The sequence below is a fragment of the Stegodyphus dumicola genome, chromosome 10 (assembly GCF_044657685.1).
Source record: "Stegodyphus dumicola isolate Sdum_Otavi_A_Nest chromosome 10, ASM4465768v1".
NCBI classification, from domain to species: domain Eukaryota; kingdom Metazoa; phylum Arthropoda; class Arachnida; order Araneae; family Eresidae; genus Stegodyphus; species Stegodyphus dumicola.
In genome coordinates this window covers 126438046-126457886 of record NC_140777.1, presented here as the reverse complement: position 1 = coordinate 126457886, position 19841 = coordinate 126438046, and the positions used below count along the sequence as shown (strand labels likewise).

Genomic DNA, 19841 nt, shown 5'->3' with positions numbered 1-19841 from the left:
CTACATCAAGTTTTTTAATTTCATCCTGCTTCTTCAGAACAGTGCAAATTGTCGATGTCGAAAGGCCGTAAGTCTTCGCCAATTCCGTCATTCTTACATCACGCTTGTTTATCTATGATTTCTTTCTTAATTTCAATGGCCAAGGCTTCCTTATTTTTCTTTACAGCACTACTTGAGGCAACAATCTCCTTAGGAGGCATCGTGAAATAATTATTTTCACGTTAAATATAATAAACAATTGACTCACAAGCACAGAAACACGTAGATCACAGAACACCGAGTGATCTGACGAGGTGATTCCCAGAATCCCGCCAGAACGGGAAATAGCACCACGCATACCAACAGTCTAGCTAATTGTTCGTTATTCGAATCAATGCTCGTATTTAAAGACAAATTTTTCGCTCATAGTTTCCTCGTATCTCGAATTTTTCGTATATAGAAGGGCTCGTATCTCGAGGTTCTTTTCTATATTTTCATGCTAAAATAAATTTATACAGAAACAGGGAGCCTTTTAGTGGCAGCTGCTTCCTTTAGAACAACACATTTAGAAATGAACACTGAATACTGCTCCTCGAAAGTGACTACTTCCACAGGAGACCAAAATCATCTGGAATAATGGGCGGTCATTTTAAGGAGGATTCATTATAATATCGTTACAACGCTTATATGCAAAGTTGTTGTTGCTGCTGCTCATGCTCATTTGTCTGACGTAGTCAGCCCAAAGCCCACGAAATACCTCGTGGCAAGCAGCGCAAGATTACGCCTGTCGTTGGCAACAGCCTTGAGCACCTTACAGGTGACAGAGCGGTTTGGCTCAGTTCCGCCCCCAATTTTGATGGAGAGCACCCCGGGGGGTGTCCAAGGGTCTCCCACCCCTTTTCTCTTCCACCAAACCACACGAGAGGGCTTTTGCTCGCCGCATATTTAAAGTGCCGCTATGCCGCACCGACACTATACATTTACATTATATGCAAAGTAACTTTTGTAAATGTAGATTTGCGCATTAGTTATACCATGAATGGTTTAAAATCACGTGATTTTAATTAACTAAATAAAACGTTTTGAACGTAATGGAACGTAATGATTAATGGAACGTTTTGAAAACATTATTTACAGTTTTTAGATCTCTGAAAACTTTAACAGGTTTCCACGGAAATTTATGCATTTTTCGAATGAATTTTATTCACTCCTTAGAATAATATGGAACGTGAATTGTCTAACACACAGATAATACAGTAAAAATTGTTCGGAAATTGTGTTAGTTAAGAAAAAAGCTTCTAACTGAAATGTTACGATATTAGAATCTGTAGCTCAAAAGCAAGCATTGTTTTGTTTAATTTTAAGCCTATTTCAATATTTCACAGTGATTCAAATTGCTCTTTTCCTTCAATGAATAATTCAGAAAGGTTCATATTAGTATTAAACAGAAAAAAATACAAGACTCGTAAGAAAACATTAGAATTTAGGTTGTAATAGCAGCTTACCTCTTCGAAGCTTGGGTATGCGACTTGTGCCGTTGGATGATATTTACAAAACGATACCGTGACTTCTGCAGCTTGATCCTTGACGGGATTCGCTGTGGTCCATCCGAGAGGTCGAAGCATCATGGTAGAATAGTCATCCACTTCTTGAGTATAAGGCCAAGTTGAAAGAGTACTCGGAAGAGATTTCAAAATACCCTTATAATCAAAAACTGGTGTATTCACCCAAACTAATGGACAAGCATAACCTCCCTAGAAGAGCAAAATCTACATAAACATTTCAAGAAAATATACTCCATGTTTATAAAATAATATTACAAAAGCCATTACCTGGCCTTTATTCTAGCAACAGTTTTAAATGGCACAAAATTTCAGGTTTAGATACTTTTGAATTAAGAAACAAAAATCATAAAAATTACAAAATTTATTTTTTTACTGTCACCGCTGTCCTTAGGAAACGTTTATGCTTATTATTAAAGGAAAAATATTGTCTGAAATTTTTAATGTCAAAATTTCGTATTTACATCACAATTTCCACGTACCTTAAGAAATTGCTCAATAAATGCATTAGAATGATTAGAGTTCGATTTTCTCCCTGAAAGGCTATTCAATGATATGCTCTTCTTACATTTTTTGGGAAGATATTTTTTATGTACATCTTTAAAATATAATTTTATTACATTTAGTACTTTCGGCGAATTTATGCAGAAGGAATTAAAATTTTTAAACTCTAAAAGTGCAAAATTAATATTCTCGTAAGATTTTATTCCTATCAAAGACTTTTAAAGAATTAGAATCAGATAATCACACAAAAAATTGTTGAAACTAGAAACATTTTTATGTATATAATGTTACCAATTGGATATCTTCCAGTACTTAAGGCTATCACTGTTTTCCAGAAGATGAATTCTATGTTTCTGTGAATAAGGTCTTCATTTTACAGAAAAGTATCTTTTCTTTTATTTATTTGTAAGTATATATAAATATAATAATAAATATGAAAAATATAATAAAATATAACTTTAATAGTAAGTATAATTTAATAATAAGTATATATATATATATATATATATATATATATACTTCTCTTCAGATTATTATGAAAAATTATACTTTTCGCAGTAATCTGCATAGAAATTCTTGTCCATTAGTCGTAACAGCAAACAAGTTTTATTAAATTAATATTTTATTTTTGCTTCTTACTATGAAATGAATTAAGTACAGTAATCATGAAAAACTGAAAAACTTCGCGTATCATACTTTAACAGAAAAACCCATTTTGACCGTTCCCGAACCATTTGAATGATTTTTTTCCATGACGTCTATGCATACGGACAGTACTAAAAGTACTGTTTTTCCAACACAGCTTGTAAAGGGGAATTACAATCCGTTTTGGATTTGTTAAATGGGTTGTAGTAAAGTGGATTTACAGGTAGAATCGAAAGGGAATTTTCCCGTCATATCTGTACTTACGTACGTATATATCTTGCGTATCTCAGAAACGATAAGCCATAGAATACTGAAATTGTATATATGGGACTGCTGTAAGATGTAGTTGTGTGCACCTTTTTTGTTGCAATAGGCTGAACAAAACATATACACCCCTTTCCTGGCTTACCAGTTTGGTACTTACGTATTATCGCAACCAGGTTGGCGCGATTTATAAGTTTGAGTAAAAAAGTATGAATAGTAAGAAAATGTACATTTATTAATTACATATAATTTTAATACAGTTTTTTATATTATTTTGTTTTAAAATATAAAATAGCAATTAAACCCTTCCGGTTTCGAATTTGAATAAGTTGCAGAATTATTTTTTCGGCGGAAATCTTTTGGCTATTGCTTTTAACACTGATTGAAAACCGTCTTCGCCATTAACAGCTTGAGCTTGGCGCCATATAAATTCGATAAAATATGAGTGAAGATGATGACGGGCTGTTCCTCTCTGTTTTTTGTTGCGCCATTTTGCCTCGCAGGCAGATCCCAAATACCCATAGTTAAAGTATTTCAGAGCATTCAATTTAACCAGTAAGAAAAATAATTTCTTTACGAAAAACTACGTATAACACGTAGGGTTGCCGTAAGTAGGGTCGCCAAATTTGGCGATTTATGCGAATTTTGGTCTGGTTGCGTTAATACGTAAGTACCAAAAAGCTTTATCTGGGTTTTATTTTCTCTATTATTGGCTTTAATTATATACTTCCAATTACAGAAGTGCTTTAAATGACAAAAAAATTTTATCAAATTTTAAAATAAATTTAATTTTTGACAAATTAAAAAATTTAACTTTTAATGGGGTCTTCTGGTTCTAATTGGGAATGTTTTATACTCGCCATAAAAAACTAAAATTAGAAGGAGTTTGAATCCCGTACTATAAAAATTGACCTGAATATTTAATTTCAAAATCTGCAATTTTTTATGTCATTTTCGACTTGCCTTCAAGGATTAATTAATAAAGCTTAAATAATACGAGGGAAAAAATTAAAGAAAGCGTAGCAAAAATTGTGTATTATTTAATAGGTCGTACAAGGAAGTCATGGGATGTTGGCATTAGATTTTCAGTTAAGTCAAAATGAAAACACTTTGCTCTGCAATTTGTGCAAGGTTCCTGAATATGATATGCAACTTTAAAATGAAATATCTTGGTCATTCATTGTAGAAGAATCGCAGGTTTTGTATTTTACTTTTTAAGGAGTACAAAAGTTTCGTAAACATAAGTATAAAGACCAAAGTATAAAAAAGTTAAATTTCCTCTTTTTTTTTACAAAACTGATATTTTTAAGTTCAAAAACGCTAAAACAGGAATATTTCCGTCATTTAAACTTTTTTTGTCACTGAAAATTTTTATCTATGGCCAACGGTTGCAAAACTAAAGGCCGAATAATGATTATCGTGTGCATGGTGTATACAATAATAATACTATAGATAAAAGTAATAAGATCTCAGCATTAAACTGTTACTATAAATTATCTCCACTTCATGGAATTTCAGATTATGTCACTTCGTTTTTACAAATGACCTACATTAGTTAAGACTTATTTTTGTTTAGCGAAAGAAATCAGTAGAAATTTCTTACTTTTACGAAAATAGGCTAAATGCTTAATTAACCTTAGTGTTTATTTTGTGCAATAATTACAGAAAAGTACAATCATTTCGAAAAACCATGTATGTTTAATTTAAAGAATGCTGTTTACGCAGAGCTGTACAGTGCAGAAATACAAGAATTTCAGCTATCGTATAAAATGCCATTATTTCAAGCTTTTCACTATAATTTAACAGAAAATAAAACTTCAGGTATGACGCTTTGAGCCAGACAGATACAGAATATGTAGATATCAGTCATCTTATAGTGGCTTCAAACGGCACTGGAATGTTTATGGTTATCCATTTGTCCATTTTCTCCTCTCTATTCTTTAGTCCTTCTGTTGTCCCAGGCTCAGTAATGTCCAAGGTCAATAATGAACACTGGTAGTTCGCCCTGAATTCAATTCCAGCCAATCAGGCTACCTGCATGGACATTTTTGCGTTTTAACCCTCGCGTAACGTGGATACGAGTAAGTTTTCCGTAGAAAGATCTTCACAAAGTCCTCCCTCCCGTTAGGCAGGCAGCATTCGCGTGCTTTGGCATTGTAGAGTCAATAGGATTATCGATATCAGGAACCTGAAAAATGTGTAATGCACTCGCCGGCACTCGAACCTGGACCTCTCGAATACGCGCCGAGTGTGCTACCGTTACATCACGAAGGTATGCAGAAAAGAGGGAGAAAATACCGTATAAGCATAATCAAATGAATCAAATCTTCTCCTGAATTCCCAAGTCCTTAATCCTAAATACCTAAATCTCATCTAGATTAACTTACTTAATTTCGGCAAAACATTTAAAGGCAACCTGCCCATTTTCTGTTTCCATTTTGACCAAGAGAAACCTGGGGAATATCTAAACCACTTTTCCTCCCCCAAGTGTGCTTGCTACTTATCCAAATATAAAAGAAGAAGCTACGGTGGTTTATAAAAGTTAAATATGCGACTGTAAATTCAGTATAATTCGAAGAGATATGCTTTGATTGATTCAAAATTTTTCGAGAAGGTTAAGGAAATTCTGTTACGTATTTATGACTAACAATTACAGTAAATAAAGAATTTTAAGAAGTGTTTGTAATCATTTACATATTGTACATCACATTTTCTACATCTCTGTTTTTAAATAATAAAAAATCATTATGTATTTTGAACACATAATGTATGTAATCATTATGTATTCAAAATTACGTATTGTTCAAAATTACGTATTGTGTATGTACGTAATTTTGTTTCTTTCTAGAGGCAACGAAATTTGACTCGTTTGACATTTGAACATGTGCACTTTGAAACCTAACTGTTAATTTTTAATTCATTTATTTCAGATTCTGTGACGGTTTCATTTAGAACTAACAAAATTTGAAATTATATAATTCTCCACTCGAACCTGTGCATTTTGAAGGCCGAATTTTAATTTTGGAACTTATTTCATATTTTGGGCGAATTTAATGCATTTAAAACTCCGCGATTTAAAAGCAATGTGCTCTAAATTACTCTGAATTTTGATATTGACAGTATTTTATTATGTTAGGTTTTACGTGTTAATTGTTTTCATTTCGCTCATTATATTTCGGATGCAAAAATCTGGATAGATAATGTTTCATTTTGCACTCATTTTTCTTTGCTTTGCACCGTTTCTATCTACTAAAGTTTCCATAAGTGTTCTCTAATTTCGATCGCGAGAAAAACCTGCATTCAGAAAAGAAAAATATGCACCTTTTAACAGAGAATGACCCTAAAATAATGTATCGTTTTAAGTTAAATATACATAGTTTTACTGTTAAATATTACAAATTATTTATATGAAATAAAACTTTGAACTGAACGAAGACAAGGTAAACGTTGCAGTAAAATCTGAAGACTGACCGAATTAAAAATTAGTAAATTTGATGCAAATTAAACCGAGCAAAAATTTAGTTTCCGAATAGATATGGGTGATCTAAAATATTTCAGTATTTTAATTAAATGAAAATACGAAAAAAATTTTTCTGTATTATCAGTTAATTCTCCAGAAAGGTTGGACATCATTGAGATGTTTTTGCAGGACCTTTTTAAAAACTGGTGTGGTGTTATTTCTAGAACGAGCTGTAAACCTTGGAGACATTCAAAGATATTCGCCAAACTGATTTGCCAAGGGCAAAAATAATTTTCAAAAGCAACTTATTAGTGATTTTCATGAAAGAATAATGGATAAATAACAATTTATATACAAAAATAACAAATAAGAATAAGATAAATATAAATAAAAACTTACATTAATTTTTTCTTTGATCTAAAAACCATGATTTCTAAAACTACATGCATTTTGAAAATGCAGAATAATAATATTGTTTCTATATTTCCTCGAAAATTCGAAGGAATAGGGATCAAGTAAATTTTGAATTTTTGCCAACGATATGCTTTATTCTCCATAAATATCCTCTCATTCTTCTAAACCAAGTATTCTTACTTTGAAACATAGCCCTTCATTTCTGTGCTATTCAAAGACACTTCTAAGCGTTCAGAATCACTTATACTGAATTTCCAAATGCTAGTGTAACTAAATGTTAGGACGACGAGGAAAACTTTATATTTTCCGGAAAGATCTAGATTATCTTCCTTTGTGGTTAAGAAATAAAGCTGTCCCGGATTTTCACTTTCATGAGAAAAGACGAACCAATTTAAAGAGAAACATGCCAGTGTATACGTAAGTTAGGCAAAAGAAATCTACGCCGAGCATAAGTTTGTTCTGAGCCGCCCAGATGGTATAGTGGCTAGAGGAGACTGACTGCGATATCAAAGGGCCGGTGTTCGAACCCCGGAGAAGGCATGGATGTAAAATTGTCTGTCCCTTCATAGGAGGTAACGGTGGCCGCCTATTGAGTGGCTCCACATTAAAATAACCACCACGTCTGGCCTCAGAAGTGGCTAGTGCCATTATAGGCAAGTGCCCGTCATTGGAAAAAAAGTTTGTTCTGGTTAATTTTACGCAATTTACTTTATAAAATACTTGTAGGATTCAAATAATTATTGAAAATTTATTATGAGTTTATTTCATCCAATGGCAGAAGGTTCAGTTAATCGATTAAGGCAAAGTGTCCTCAATGGAAGGAGTTGAAACATCTGCTTATGGAAAGGGATCCCTTCGAGAAGGACTTTCTAAGGAAAACTGGCTCATATCTATGTTACACATGGAGGAAACACTCGTGCAGTCAGCCCGTTCACTAGGATTTGAACTTGAATCAAACTACCATTATTGAGAGACTTTACTGTTAGGTTGCTGGTGAAACGCCCAAAACAGATGATAATTAACTCACGAGAATATGCATTTGTTGTACAAGCACGAAAACGTGTGATTAGAAGAGTTCCCAAATTCAGCTTTAATGTCATTTGCAATTACAAACGAGAACATGAAAGTCATGGTTGAAATAATTTTAATTTCAGCGGCAAAGAGCTGGCCTGCTGAAGGATTGCTATATTGATGCAAATTAACGATAAGTGAAAGATATCCATATTTGGCGTTTTATCGTTATTTTGATGTTTTATGCTATTTTTACTCTTCTCTGGAATTAACGCCATTGATGTAATCAGTGGTGTTAGCTGTTACGAAGCTTAATCGTAAGACAATACTTATATACGCATCACAAAATGTAATGTTAGGTCAAAAGCAATTTAAATTGAAATTATCAAAAATGGCTTTAAACACATTTTTCTATAAATTATTTTGACGAGATACACAGAAAAATATCTAGATAATTTTAAAGATAAAACAAACTAGCGTTATGAGGAATAGGGTTTCCTGTCATTCATGTATTTTTATTTCTAAACGAACTTTAGAAATATTAATTCTAGTCCTAAAATTAGATCAAGAACAGTATGCAAAAACAAAACTTTTAAATCAATGTTTATGAATATTTTTGACTGTGCATGCTGTTTCTTCTCCCTGTTTAATATTTTCATGCTGGCATTTTTTATTATCTTGCTTTTTATCTCTTTTATGAGTTCCTCCAAAGACTCATTCTCAGTTCCCCGCCCATCTCAGACCCAATCACAGCACGAGATAAATGACTCTTATCTCTTAAACAGGCAAATTGGAATATGAATTGTTTCTTAAACTGCAATATTAAAAACGTTTAAACAAATATGTAGCACGTTTGTTGTAAAAAAGTAATCTTAAGGTGACTCTCACCACTATCGGCAGGTTATTTGAGGCCAAGGTGATGCCTTTGAATTCAACATCTTATAACAAATTTTCTTACCTCGCATTTCCTGAACCTGCTGTTCTTTTGCGTAGGACTCAGTTCGTAGAGGCAGAGGCAGAGTTTGGCCATTCGAGGTAAGTTGTTGACATTCAAATTGAAGTGCACCGTTTCTTCCCACGTACACTGATTGTCTTCTAAACACTTCTCTGAGGTATGACAAACGTCGCAGAGGATTTCATCACTGTAAAATATCCCACACTGAACTGCCACCTAAATTTAAATACAGAGAGTATAAGCACTGCGTTGGATTTATACACTCTGCACATACACACACACACACACACACAAAAAAAAAAAAAAAAAAAAAAAAAAAAAAAAAAAAAAAGAAATTGGACAGTTCTATAGCCTCCGTTCTACTAGGCCGATTGACGAAATTTAACTTGCGTTTTTCATGCCTCGAAAGCACGTCTTAGGATATATATTAGATTTAAATATAGCATTGTTCTAACATATGTATTTTCACACTAAATCGGACTTGAAAGACGTACTGATTTTTTTCCACATTTCGACTTTAAAGCTCAAATCATGCCTAAATATTAAATTTTATAAAATTTGGTAAGAAACTTACCGATAAATTTAAAAATTTATCTCGGAGCACTTTTTTAAGTTTGCGTGAAGATTCACTTGGCGAAATTCTTAACTTATACTAGCCTATTTTTCTTTCTCTTTTTTCATTGTGCACGACGGAAAAAACTGCATCGTTCGTTATTTCAAATAATTTGAACAAGGTGCGTAAGGGACGTTTAGCGTTATAAAATAACTTATAACAAATATGTCAAACTTCATAACGCATCAATATATAAATTCACGTACGTCATTGAAAATTTTGAATAAAAATCTCTAACTTTTTGCAGACATGCCTAGAAATACGTCTACTTTAAGGAGATGATAAAATGGGTTAGGATTGAAAAAAATTTTTAAATTATTTAAAAATAAAAATTTTAAAAAGAAATAAGAAAATATCTGCAAATTTTATTTGTACTGAACCTAAATTTCGAATTGTGAAAGAAGAAATCAAGTAAGTTTAATAAAAGGAAGAAATATTAAAAAATTCTATTAATATTGAGAGCTAAATTTTGTGAGCTAATATGTAGGTATCTTATTTCAGAAAAGTCCGATTTTTTGTCAGAATATTTATGTTAAAAAAATGCTATATTTAAATGAAATATATATCCTAAAAACGCAAATTAAATTTTATCAATCGGTCCAGTTAAAGGGGAGACCTGTCCTATTTTCTTTCTGGAAAGCGTACCTAGATTTATCTAAAACTGATTTATCGTTATTTTGATTAAAAAACAAAAAAAGTATTTGTGCGTTATTAAACAAATTTTTAAAAATAAAAACGATTTTTAAAAACAAAAAAAGTATTTGTGCGTTATTAGAATCATTCAGCTTTTCCATGACAGTCCGGTTTCTGACGATCACATTAACGCATTAACTACTCCAAATCCATGTTTATTTTGCTCATGATGCGTCATTTTGTTCCAGTTTTCATTTCTCAAAATAATAAATAAATAAATAAATTAATTAATAATATGAAAGTTTCAGATTTTATATTACGCCCAAAGGGTCGTTTTTTTAACGTTTTGTGTTACCTTTATTTATTAAATATCATGTTCTTCGCACTTAAGCCATAAAATTCAATTCAACAGCAGTATCATAAAATAATTTAAAAAGAGCATATCGTTAGAATTCCCGATACACAGCCTCGCGCTCTGTAGATAAAATTTTTTTTTTCGTACAGTGTTGCCATTGCTCCCTTTGAAATCGTTGAGTCAGTTAATCAAAAAATTTGTTAAAGTTTTACAAGTATGAAAGAAATAATAAAACAAATTACAGATTCCAAATTTGGGCTTTCAGATGCCCATCAATTCGAGTGCAAGACTATGTTATTCGGAATTTGTTGTCTTTAGGTACCGTTGTTTTTTCCCAGTGCGTGAAACATACATACATTCATGCAGATTCTTCATTATGTAATTTTTCTTTAAATACAATACAGGTCTCTAATATTTAGTGGCAACAATTTGAGAAGTGAAACGCCGTTTATAGTGAACCAAGGTAAGAGGCCAAAACGAAATTAATAGCCCTATTGTGAAAGTTACCTCTTCGGGCTAAAAACATCGAGACTTAGAATTGGAAATGACACAGATACTTCATTCCTGAGAAAATGGTCTAATTCCAAAATTTTACCCTCACAGGAAACCACATTCACCGCATGTTTGTCTGTTCTCTTTCCACGACAATTTCGGTTTTTTGAGCACGGTTGGTGGTTGCGTCTGGTATTTCTGTTCGACATGTTTTGGGCTCGTTGTCCAATTTATCGATTGATTCTCCCGGAGAGGAACTTGAATGGTCTCTTCTTATAATGAAATGGAGTCGTGAGTTAATTGTTATGGTAGACAAGGATATGACTTTTCTTTTGCTTGCATCAGTGGCAGCCCTCAAGGAACTTTCCACAATTTTCCAAATCATATACTAAAGTAGACATGGAATATTGCGATGCCAAGCTCTTTTCATACTCCCCGGAATATTGTAGTAAATAACCAAAGGATACAACTTATATACTCTAGGAATATTTCAGAAATGCTGGCTATAAACAAGAAGCAAATCTATTGTCTATCTGACCATTTCCTTGTGCTTGTGTGAAAGAAAGCATCAGGACCGATTATCTTTGAAAAACATTAATTGATACATTAAACTCGTGAATATACGTACTTACTTTTACTTTACTGTCATGGTTGAGTCTCTGCGCGAAATGCACTGTTAGAGACAACGGCTCATCGATGCTCCACGCTGACACGGTAGTTGCTTTTTTCCGCTTCAGCAAAGTGCCACTTTCGCTGGTAAGGGAACGACTTCTCTGTCTCTCCAACTGCTTATTCCAGATACAGTCTTCATCTACTAAAAACAAAAAGGTTGGAGGTTAATATCTACTCCCGTCAGCCATGCTTATATAACTTTGTACAAATGCATATAATGTTTGCAAAATCCTGTAAGTTATTTAAAATGCAGCACATTGACAACAGTAGTAAATAGGCTTTGAATATTGTGCAATACGTGGTAGGATTATAGATATCAGGATGCAAATATCCCCAACAGGATATGCAAATGATTAGCATTGTGCAAATCGAATGAGTCAAACTCACGACTAAGAAGAGCTGTAAACAAAGCGAATAGCAAGTCCGATTTATAAACAGGAATTGTGTATATTCTGAGAGTCCCTTTGCATGGAAAACTCCAGCATGCCAAACAATGACAGTCATTCAAACAAGTTTTTTAAGTTCACAGAGAAACATTTATAGTTTGCAGAGACATATGATGACTATTCTTCCAGGAAATGGGAGTTGGTTTTCCCATGCTTAACATTTAGGCAGACAGTCCTCGTGTGTTTTACCATACTTAAAAATAAACCAAACGAAATCCGAGAAATCGGCGTTCATGTTGAACGAAATCACGTCACAGAGATGCGAATATGTAGTCGATGGCAACAGGTGGGACGAACAGACTGACAGGAAAGATTGCATTAGTCGCTTTAGACTACCGAATAACAGGGGGCATGTTGCATGTTTGGCAAAGACAGGCACAGCAACATTAAGGGCTCTAGGGCAAAAATTAGGGTATTTGTTGTCTGTCAAAGGAGAAGAAACTACTGAGCTTCCACTGCTGCGATTACCATTGTCCCTACGTCACATTCGTATACGGCTGCAACAGTGCTCTGTATGCCGGACGTAAAACTGCACGACAATGTCTTTTTAGATGAATCTCGATTCTGCCTCTCTACATTCTGCCTCATTATTCCACGATGGCCATATGAGAGTCTGTAAGCATCACGGTGACGAACATCAGGAAATTTGCATTTTACGTCGCCATATCGGTGTGTTACCTGGAGTTAAAATTTTAAAGAGATATTGGATTTTACTTCGGTAGCTGCCTAATACGCATCACAGGCTGGCTCATTGAACAGCAAATGCTATTCCTCTAAAGTTTCGAAACATGTTGCTTTCTCTTATTTTGAAACTTTTTCGCAGACACGTTTCAACAGGACTCTGTGCGACCGCACATAACAAATTACGTTCAAAAAATTTTCATCGCACCACCACCACATGGCTGCCTAGCCCTGATCATGTTCGCGAGATGTCGACCGTCAAACAAGCTGACAAACGAGTGATCCTGTGAACATCATCTGCAGCCCAATCAGATAACTTGTGCAGTGTGTAGAAGAAGAATGGCCTGGCATTCTTTAAGTTTGTAGAGACATTAGGTATTTTTTGGAAGCAGGTAAGATGAAAAATGAGCAATCGCCTTCGCCGGGAATCGAACCAGTACCTCTGGAATACCGGCCCAGCGTGCAGAATCACTACACCACGAAGGCACGCTAGGAAGTCGGGAGAAATACCTTATAAATATACATCCAAAACTTCTTTCTTTCAATGCCGCGGCGTGTTGTAATAGGTATTACTAGCCACGGGGACTTTGTAAAATGCTAATTTCTTCCGTGATTTGAAATTTTAAAGCACAGGTTACATATTTTTACTACACAACAGCAAACTGTTAAGTGATTTTAAGTGAATTTGATTATTAATTGATGTTTTAAGATATATTTAAAAACATTTAGTCGTCCATAAATAACCTTCCGCATCTTCCTTTATCTAACAGAATATATCTTTCAAAAGGAAAATTGTTTACGTAAAGATTATTTGCAAAACGTAGTGCATGTCGAAGCTAAATATTTTCTCTGACTCATCGTAAAGCAAATTTGCATCACATTCTACCTTATCAACACGGAATAATCCTTTGCTGTGGGCATAACACTAGTGTTGATTTACTACTCTATTTCTTAGACTTCTGCAATATTAGAACATTATATAAAGAGAACTGATCAGTAACTTTCATATCTTACTACAAGGACACATAGTTAGTTTTATAGGAAGAAATAATTTTGTTTGAGTGTCAAGTATATCGTTTTTTCTTGTTTTATTTCTCTAAATGAAAAAGTACGTTAAACAGAAATCCTAAATAGAATCTATCTAACAAAATGAGTTAAAACGGGAAATGAAATTCATTCGATAAACATAGTATAAATTCGCGTATGTCAAATGTTCTTTCTAGTTTTTAGAATATTACGAATTCAGGTCATTACGTTTGGAATTTTGTAATTGCCTATACAATGGTAAGCATAATTGCCTGGATATTGCCTGCACAATGGCGAGCATACGACATATGTAACAGAGACCTACAATGTTAAAAGTTGCAAATAAAGTTATGCAAACCAGTGCCTAGTATAATAAGTACAAAATGTAAAAATTTGAATGACAACCGTATCTTGTTGGACTAGATCTAGACACCTGGATGTGAATTCTTGCCCTGTTACTCAATCACACGGCAGAACTTTCGGTTCATCAGTACTTTAAGTTCCTCCATGCCGCACAGTCACTATACACTTAAAAAATATATACTTTTTTCGGGTTTGGAACCAGGACTCAACAATACGGAAGCCAGAATTGCTAATCACTATACTGATCAGGGCAACAGTGATTTAGTACAGGAACAAGTTGATGAAAAGCTAGTACCTGTGCATTCCAGAAGGTACCTTAGATATCGCCGGGCCATGGCGCCGGATATTTGTGATGACATATTATACCCGAAATTTTTCACGATTACTATATATCCTTTACTTTTCAGAGCGAAATAAAAAGTATACTTCGTGTGCTGTTTGTTCTCAAGATATTGCCAAAAATCAGATTTCAAATATTATTATGAGGACTAACAAAAGTGGACTTACGTAAAATTGTATCCGAAGGTACCAACACAAGTTCTGGAGTCTTGTCATTTGAAAGTGTTTCTTGAACATACTGGAAAAAGAAATAAGCTTAGTTATAGGTAGCTTTATATTTAATAAATATAAGAAGATAGTAAACTAAGCTATATTTCAGTACTAGCGAAACCTAAATCTATTCCTAGGCTTAACCTCATGTGAAACGGCTCAGCTGGTTTGAAGAGAAACAAAACGTTATCGCTTATCTGCAAGCAAATTTTGGGCTAGGACAGCCAATGCTAAAGCAGCTACTCGGGCAACTTGCGTTATTAAGAAGGGCTTTGAGAAACAAGGTAGCGCTATGAAGGCTGAGGAAGAATAAACAAATCACAGAGGTACGAGTACTGCGGATTATTTATGGTATATTTAATTATGAGAAAGCACTCGAGGACTATCTGCGTAAGGGAAGAGATACCTTCGTGGAGGGTTCTCTAAGGGAAACTGGATCGTATACACGTTATGGAATGGGGAAAACCACGAAAATGCCCCTAGACCGAACTACCAATGTTCAGCGACTTTACACCTCGGCCGCTGGTGAGAAGAATGAGTTATAGCAATTATCTGAAATGCAGTTTGTAAAGCGATAAGAAAGGTCGGTGAATCAACAATTAACAACTCTCCACGTTTTTCAAGAAGATTCCCTCTAAGAAGACAAGCACAACTAAAGAGACGTCTTACAGAAGACAGCAAAGTCAATTTCAGCAATCAAACATTTTCACATCAGGTTGTCTTAAAGATCTACCACCTACTGCTTTGTCCTTCCGTCGAAACGCAGTTGAAACACATGAAGATGCGTCCGTTGTGCAAAGGACTGGGAGAAAATGAAGTGAAAAGGTGGACTGAGCCGTGTCAGCTGCACTGTTGCAGCAACTAGGTGAACGTTATCAGTTTTGAATTGACACATCCGAAGGCCTGCAATCATAGAACACGACTGCACACATTTTACAGAACTTACAGGGAGCTTTGAATGCTTCAGTGTCAACATTTCTACACAATTGGTCAAATGCGATTTGCCGCAGTTTTTCCTCAATTTACTAAGACTGTCACTAACACCAGCGACTGCAGTGGTGTCTCGATACAGTCTCTTGGATGGCTGGTAGCACAAGCTAGTATGCAGCAACGATTCTCATTTCTATTTCACCAACTAGAGCAGGGAGTAAGAGTCTGGTTCCCAGATGAAACACTCTATTATACAGCCTTCCAGGCACGTAAAGCGAGAATTAACCGCTTAGCTGCCCCGAGCAGCGTTTTATCTACTGACATTGGGCAAGAGAGGAGGCTCAGAACCGGACTGTTGAGCAGCCCATACACGATTCACGCCATTCTCCTGAGTTAGATCTAAGGCGTTTGAATCCGGCTGCGACTGCTTAACGACGACAGTCAGATCAACAGTGTTAGGAGTACGATGAAATGTGACTGAAATGCTGCAGTGGGTTGCAATTATTTACTTTCAGTGGTTGCAGTATGCTATTTTCCTGCAAAATAACTCCTAATTGCACACAGCAGTAATCAACAGACAAGCCCTGCAAGGTACCCAGACGCTTCAGTAACCACATCAAGCATTAAACGGACGTGATTGGGCGTCATTTGCTTGAACTATCCTAGTCTCCATCGAAGATGGTTAAAAGGATACGCCACAAAAGGTGGTCCTAGAGAAACAAAGTAGCGTCTACTAGGCTTACTGATCAAGCCGCTGTATTGCATTATCGTTTTTGAAATTTAAATCACTTATATATAAGTATATGGTATTTCATTTATACAAGTATATTTACATATTAATATTTTATCACATTCTACTCACTCTCTCGTGTTATTTCATTTTCTATGTCGAACAGTATACGCACACATACCGTATCAACAGAAATCCTCTCGAAGTCTTTATCTTCGCATCCATCGGCCCTTAACATATATTTTCAAAGACAGAAATATTTTAAATGACTCTAATATTCTTGCTTTGAAATTTTCAATTTTGAAATTAAAAGACATAAAAGCCAGATTTCATTTGTCCAGATTTCTTAAAAAATTTGTTTTTTATTGTATTATACTAAATCTTATTACTATATTAGGTAAAAGTGTATAAGAGATAAAGCGTTTAATTCTCATGCAATTAAAATGGAACGATATGTTTAATTTCAGATTTGGAGATCATGTTTCTTAATAACTCGGGCATTGTATACAAGTTGGAAAACGAATATTTTCGTATCTAAAAATGAAACTCAGTTTTAGAAAAAGATTTATGATATTAACAAATTAAATGATGAGCTCTGGTACGCAGATTATCGTGAAACATTTTGATCGATACAAATTTTTGCAAAAGAGAGAATTTTTCATAAAACGCTGTAGAAGTCTCTATAAAAAACACCATTAGTCCGATAAATTTTTATATGACTGTTAAATTGTTATCCTAAAATAATAAAACTGCATGTGAATAATAACGTAGATTTCATATTTTGAAAGTTTCTAAATTGCTTCTATGAAAATTCCTTCTTCATATGATAAAAATTATAAATTTAAGAATAGTACACATCAGTAATTCACAAAATTTATTCTTGATCACATTAATGAAAAAAAAAATCCACAAAATATAATAACTTGTATTTTAATTCATCGCTCAAGAAAAACTATAAAAGAAAAAAAAAGTCTTAAATATCTCAAAATTTAAAATTAAATATTTCTGCTAATTTTTGTCTTACGGTAAGCAGATCTTCTAAATGCATATTACTACTGAAACTGTGGAGGGGCTTCTCGTATTGGAACATTGTGTTTGTAAGTTTGTAAGTTGCTTCTGAAAGTATGTTGTTTCACGAAAATTTTGGCAACGATTTGTAATCAAAGAAACCTTTGTGTCATTTTATTTGCAAAATAATTGAAGTGATAATGATATAGAGCAAGATTTCAATATCTAATTGATATACTTTGTAAACAATATCAGTTTATGTTAGACACTTCGTAAAACGTCAGGAAATGAATCCCTGTTCTCTCTTTCTCCAAAAGATCGCAAGATTGAATTTTGAACTCTCTTGATTAAGCTTTGAAGTCACTCCCACAGTTGCGATATCAATGTGCACTTAGAAAATTACTTGCGCCCACCAACGGCAGAGCGGTAAAAGTCGCTGAACGCTGGTAGTTCGCTCCGAGGTTCGAATCCCGCGAACGGGCTGGCTGCATGGGCGTTTTCGCGCTTTTCATCATGTGTAACGTGTATACGAGCCAGTTTCCCTTAGAAAGTCCTCACGAAGGAATCCCTCCTCTTAGGCAGATACTCCTCGAGGCTCTGCCGTAACTAAAACAAACCAAAAACCAAGAAAATTACTTACTATACCCATATGGGAGTCAAACCTTCTGCGTTTAGTGCCCCAGAATGAGCATAAATGTTCTCCAAATATAACTATATGGATGAAAGACAGTATAAAAAGGTGGATTTCGTAATTTTTTTAAATGAAATTTTATTAAAAATAACATAATAAGAATATTTAACTGGAAGTTAATGTCTGCGACTAACGATTGAAAAACAAAGGCCACCTAAAATATTTAATTGTGACGCTGTGCAGTTTCATAATATCTGTATAAAATTCTGCATAAAAAAGCACAATATTACATAAACAACAAACTTAAATAAATGAGTCTTCGAATTGTGAACAGAGATTGTTAAAAAATATACCTTGAATTGCGATAATGGATGAGGTCCTACAAGATATTCCTCCAGTCCACATATCTTGAGAACGTAATTTTTGGCGAGGTGGCTCTGCAGACCTATACTAGGGCCTTTCTTGCTCAGTACGAGGTCAAGAAGTTCTTTGGCATTTATACTAGGGTGGACGGAAAACTTGAAAGTCGACGACTAGAATGAGAAAAAAGAAGGAAGACGTACTAGTTATTCGTGACGGAAATATATTTAACGAACGAAATTTTGAATTATTTTTCAACTGGATGCAGACATTTTGTGAATAATACAGTGGTGTTACGTAATTAATGCATTCCATAAACCTTTAATGTAACTTGAAATTTACGTAAATAAGATATGTAAACTATTTAGATATATTTTCCTAAGGAACTGCAATACGCGATAATATTTATTATTATGCAATACGCAGTAATTGCAGTATAATAATACTTATTATTAATACATGTCTAGAAATATATATGTATATTATATACGCATAGACGTATTACAATACATATACATATTTATATATCAGGATTGGCCAAACTTCATGTCAGTAAGAGCCGCACGTTTGAATTCAGGAATGTTCGATAGCCGCATCTAGATTTTCTAAAAGCCACAAGTTCATATTTACATCATTATAGAAGAAGTGGAGGAGGTTTTAAATGGAAAGAAATCCCTGATAACTTTGTAAAAAGAGTGTAAAGTAATTAATAACTTCTTTTTGAACACTTAATAGTTTTAGTTTACCATATTTCATACATATATTTTATATGCACGAGCCGCACAAATTGACTGCGAGAGCCATATCAGGCTCGCGAGCCGCACTTTGACCCCCCCTGAATGAAACTTCATGCAGCGATCTTTTAACAAAACAATGCTCAATAGTATGCTGTCACGCTATCCCGATTTTCTCGATACCGAGGGTGTTCGAATCTTACCCTGATCTGCACGTTCTCCAAATCTCTCAGCCATTGAGAACACGTTGTCTTGGGTTTCCGAGAGACTGGCACATCATCACTAGCCATTACGATTGATGAGCATTGGTATAGAGTTGAAACCGGACTCTGCCAAGCTGGATTTTACAATCGTTATTGTTGCTAGAGCTGACAGCTCTGAGTACTAAATTTTGCACGCTGTGAAATCCTAAATCACCTGCAAACTTAATCATGTCTTCTTCCCGTTATACTGTATCTATACAATAAATAATGTGTTGTTAATTAATTTCCTTCCTGCTGTAGCAATTTTAATGGCCAACAGTGTACTTGGCTCTATAGTGGGAGAATCGGTGATGGGGGTGGATGACTGTAAAGAGAAATGCTCTTCTCTGACGACTTCTATCCCTCTCAATGTTGAAGACTGAGAATAATCGGTGTCGTCTGATTTATCATTTTCCCAATATCATTCGTGATCGGCATCTCAGAAACATTTCTAGACTCATACGGTCATACGATTTTACTTGCAGCATCAGAATCTGCATTTGCTGCCTCACTCGTGACTTCATTGTTCTATAGATTAGATACACTTTTTGAACAGTTCGAACCATCCCGCACTAGCTATGT

General features: G+C 34.4%; 1 protein-coding gene across 4 annotated transcripts in view; it reads right to left on the bottom strand.

Annotated features, from left to right (window-relative positions):
- The window catches only part of Pi3K92E (phosphatidylinositol 3-kinase 92E), a 122091-nt gene that overhangs the window by 34933 nt on the left and 67317 nt on the right, over positions 1–19841 (bottom strand). For 3 of the 4 annotated variants that reach the window (XM_085825519.1, XM_085825520.1, XM_085825522.1), the window contains 5 exons: positions 18277–18456; positions 14583–14652; positions 11520–11701; positions 8798–9010; positions 1485–1733 (listed from right to left, as the gene is read on the bottom strand). In XM_085825519.1, coding sequence (XP_085681645.1) covers positions 1485–1733; positions 8798–9010; positions 11520–11701; positions 14583–14652; positions 18277–18456 — 894 coding nt within the window. The remainder of the gene's footprint in view (positions 1–1484; positions 1734–8797; positions 9011–11519; positions 11702–14582; positions 14653–18276; positions 18457–19841) is intronic. The other variant, XM_085825521.1, reaches the window with a different exon arrangement.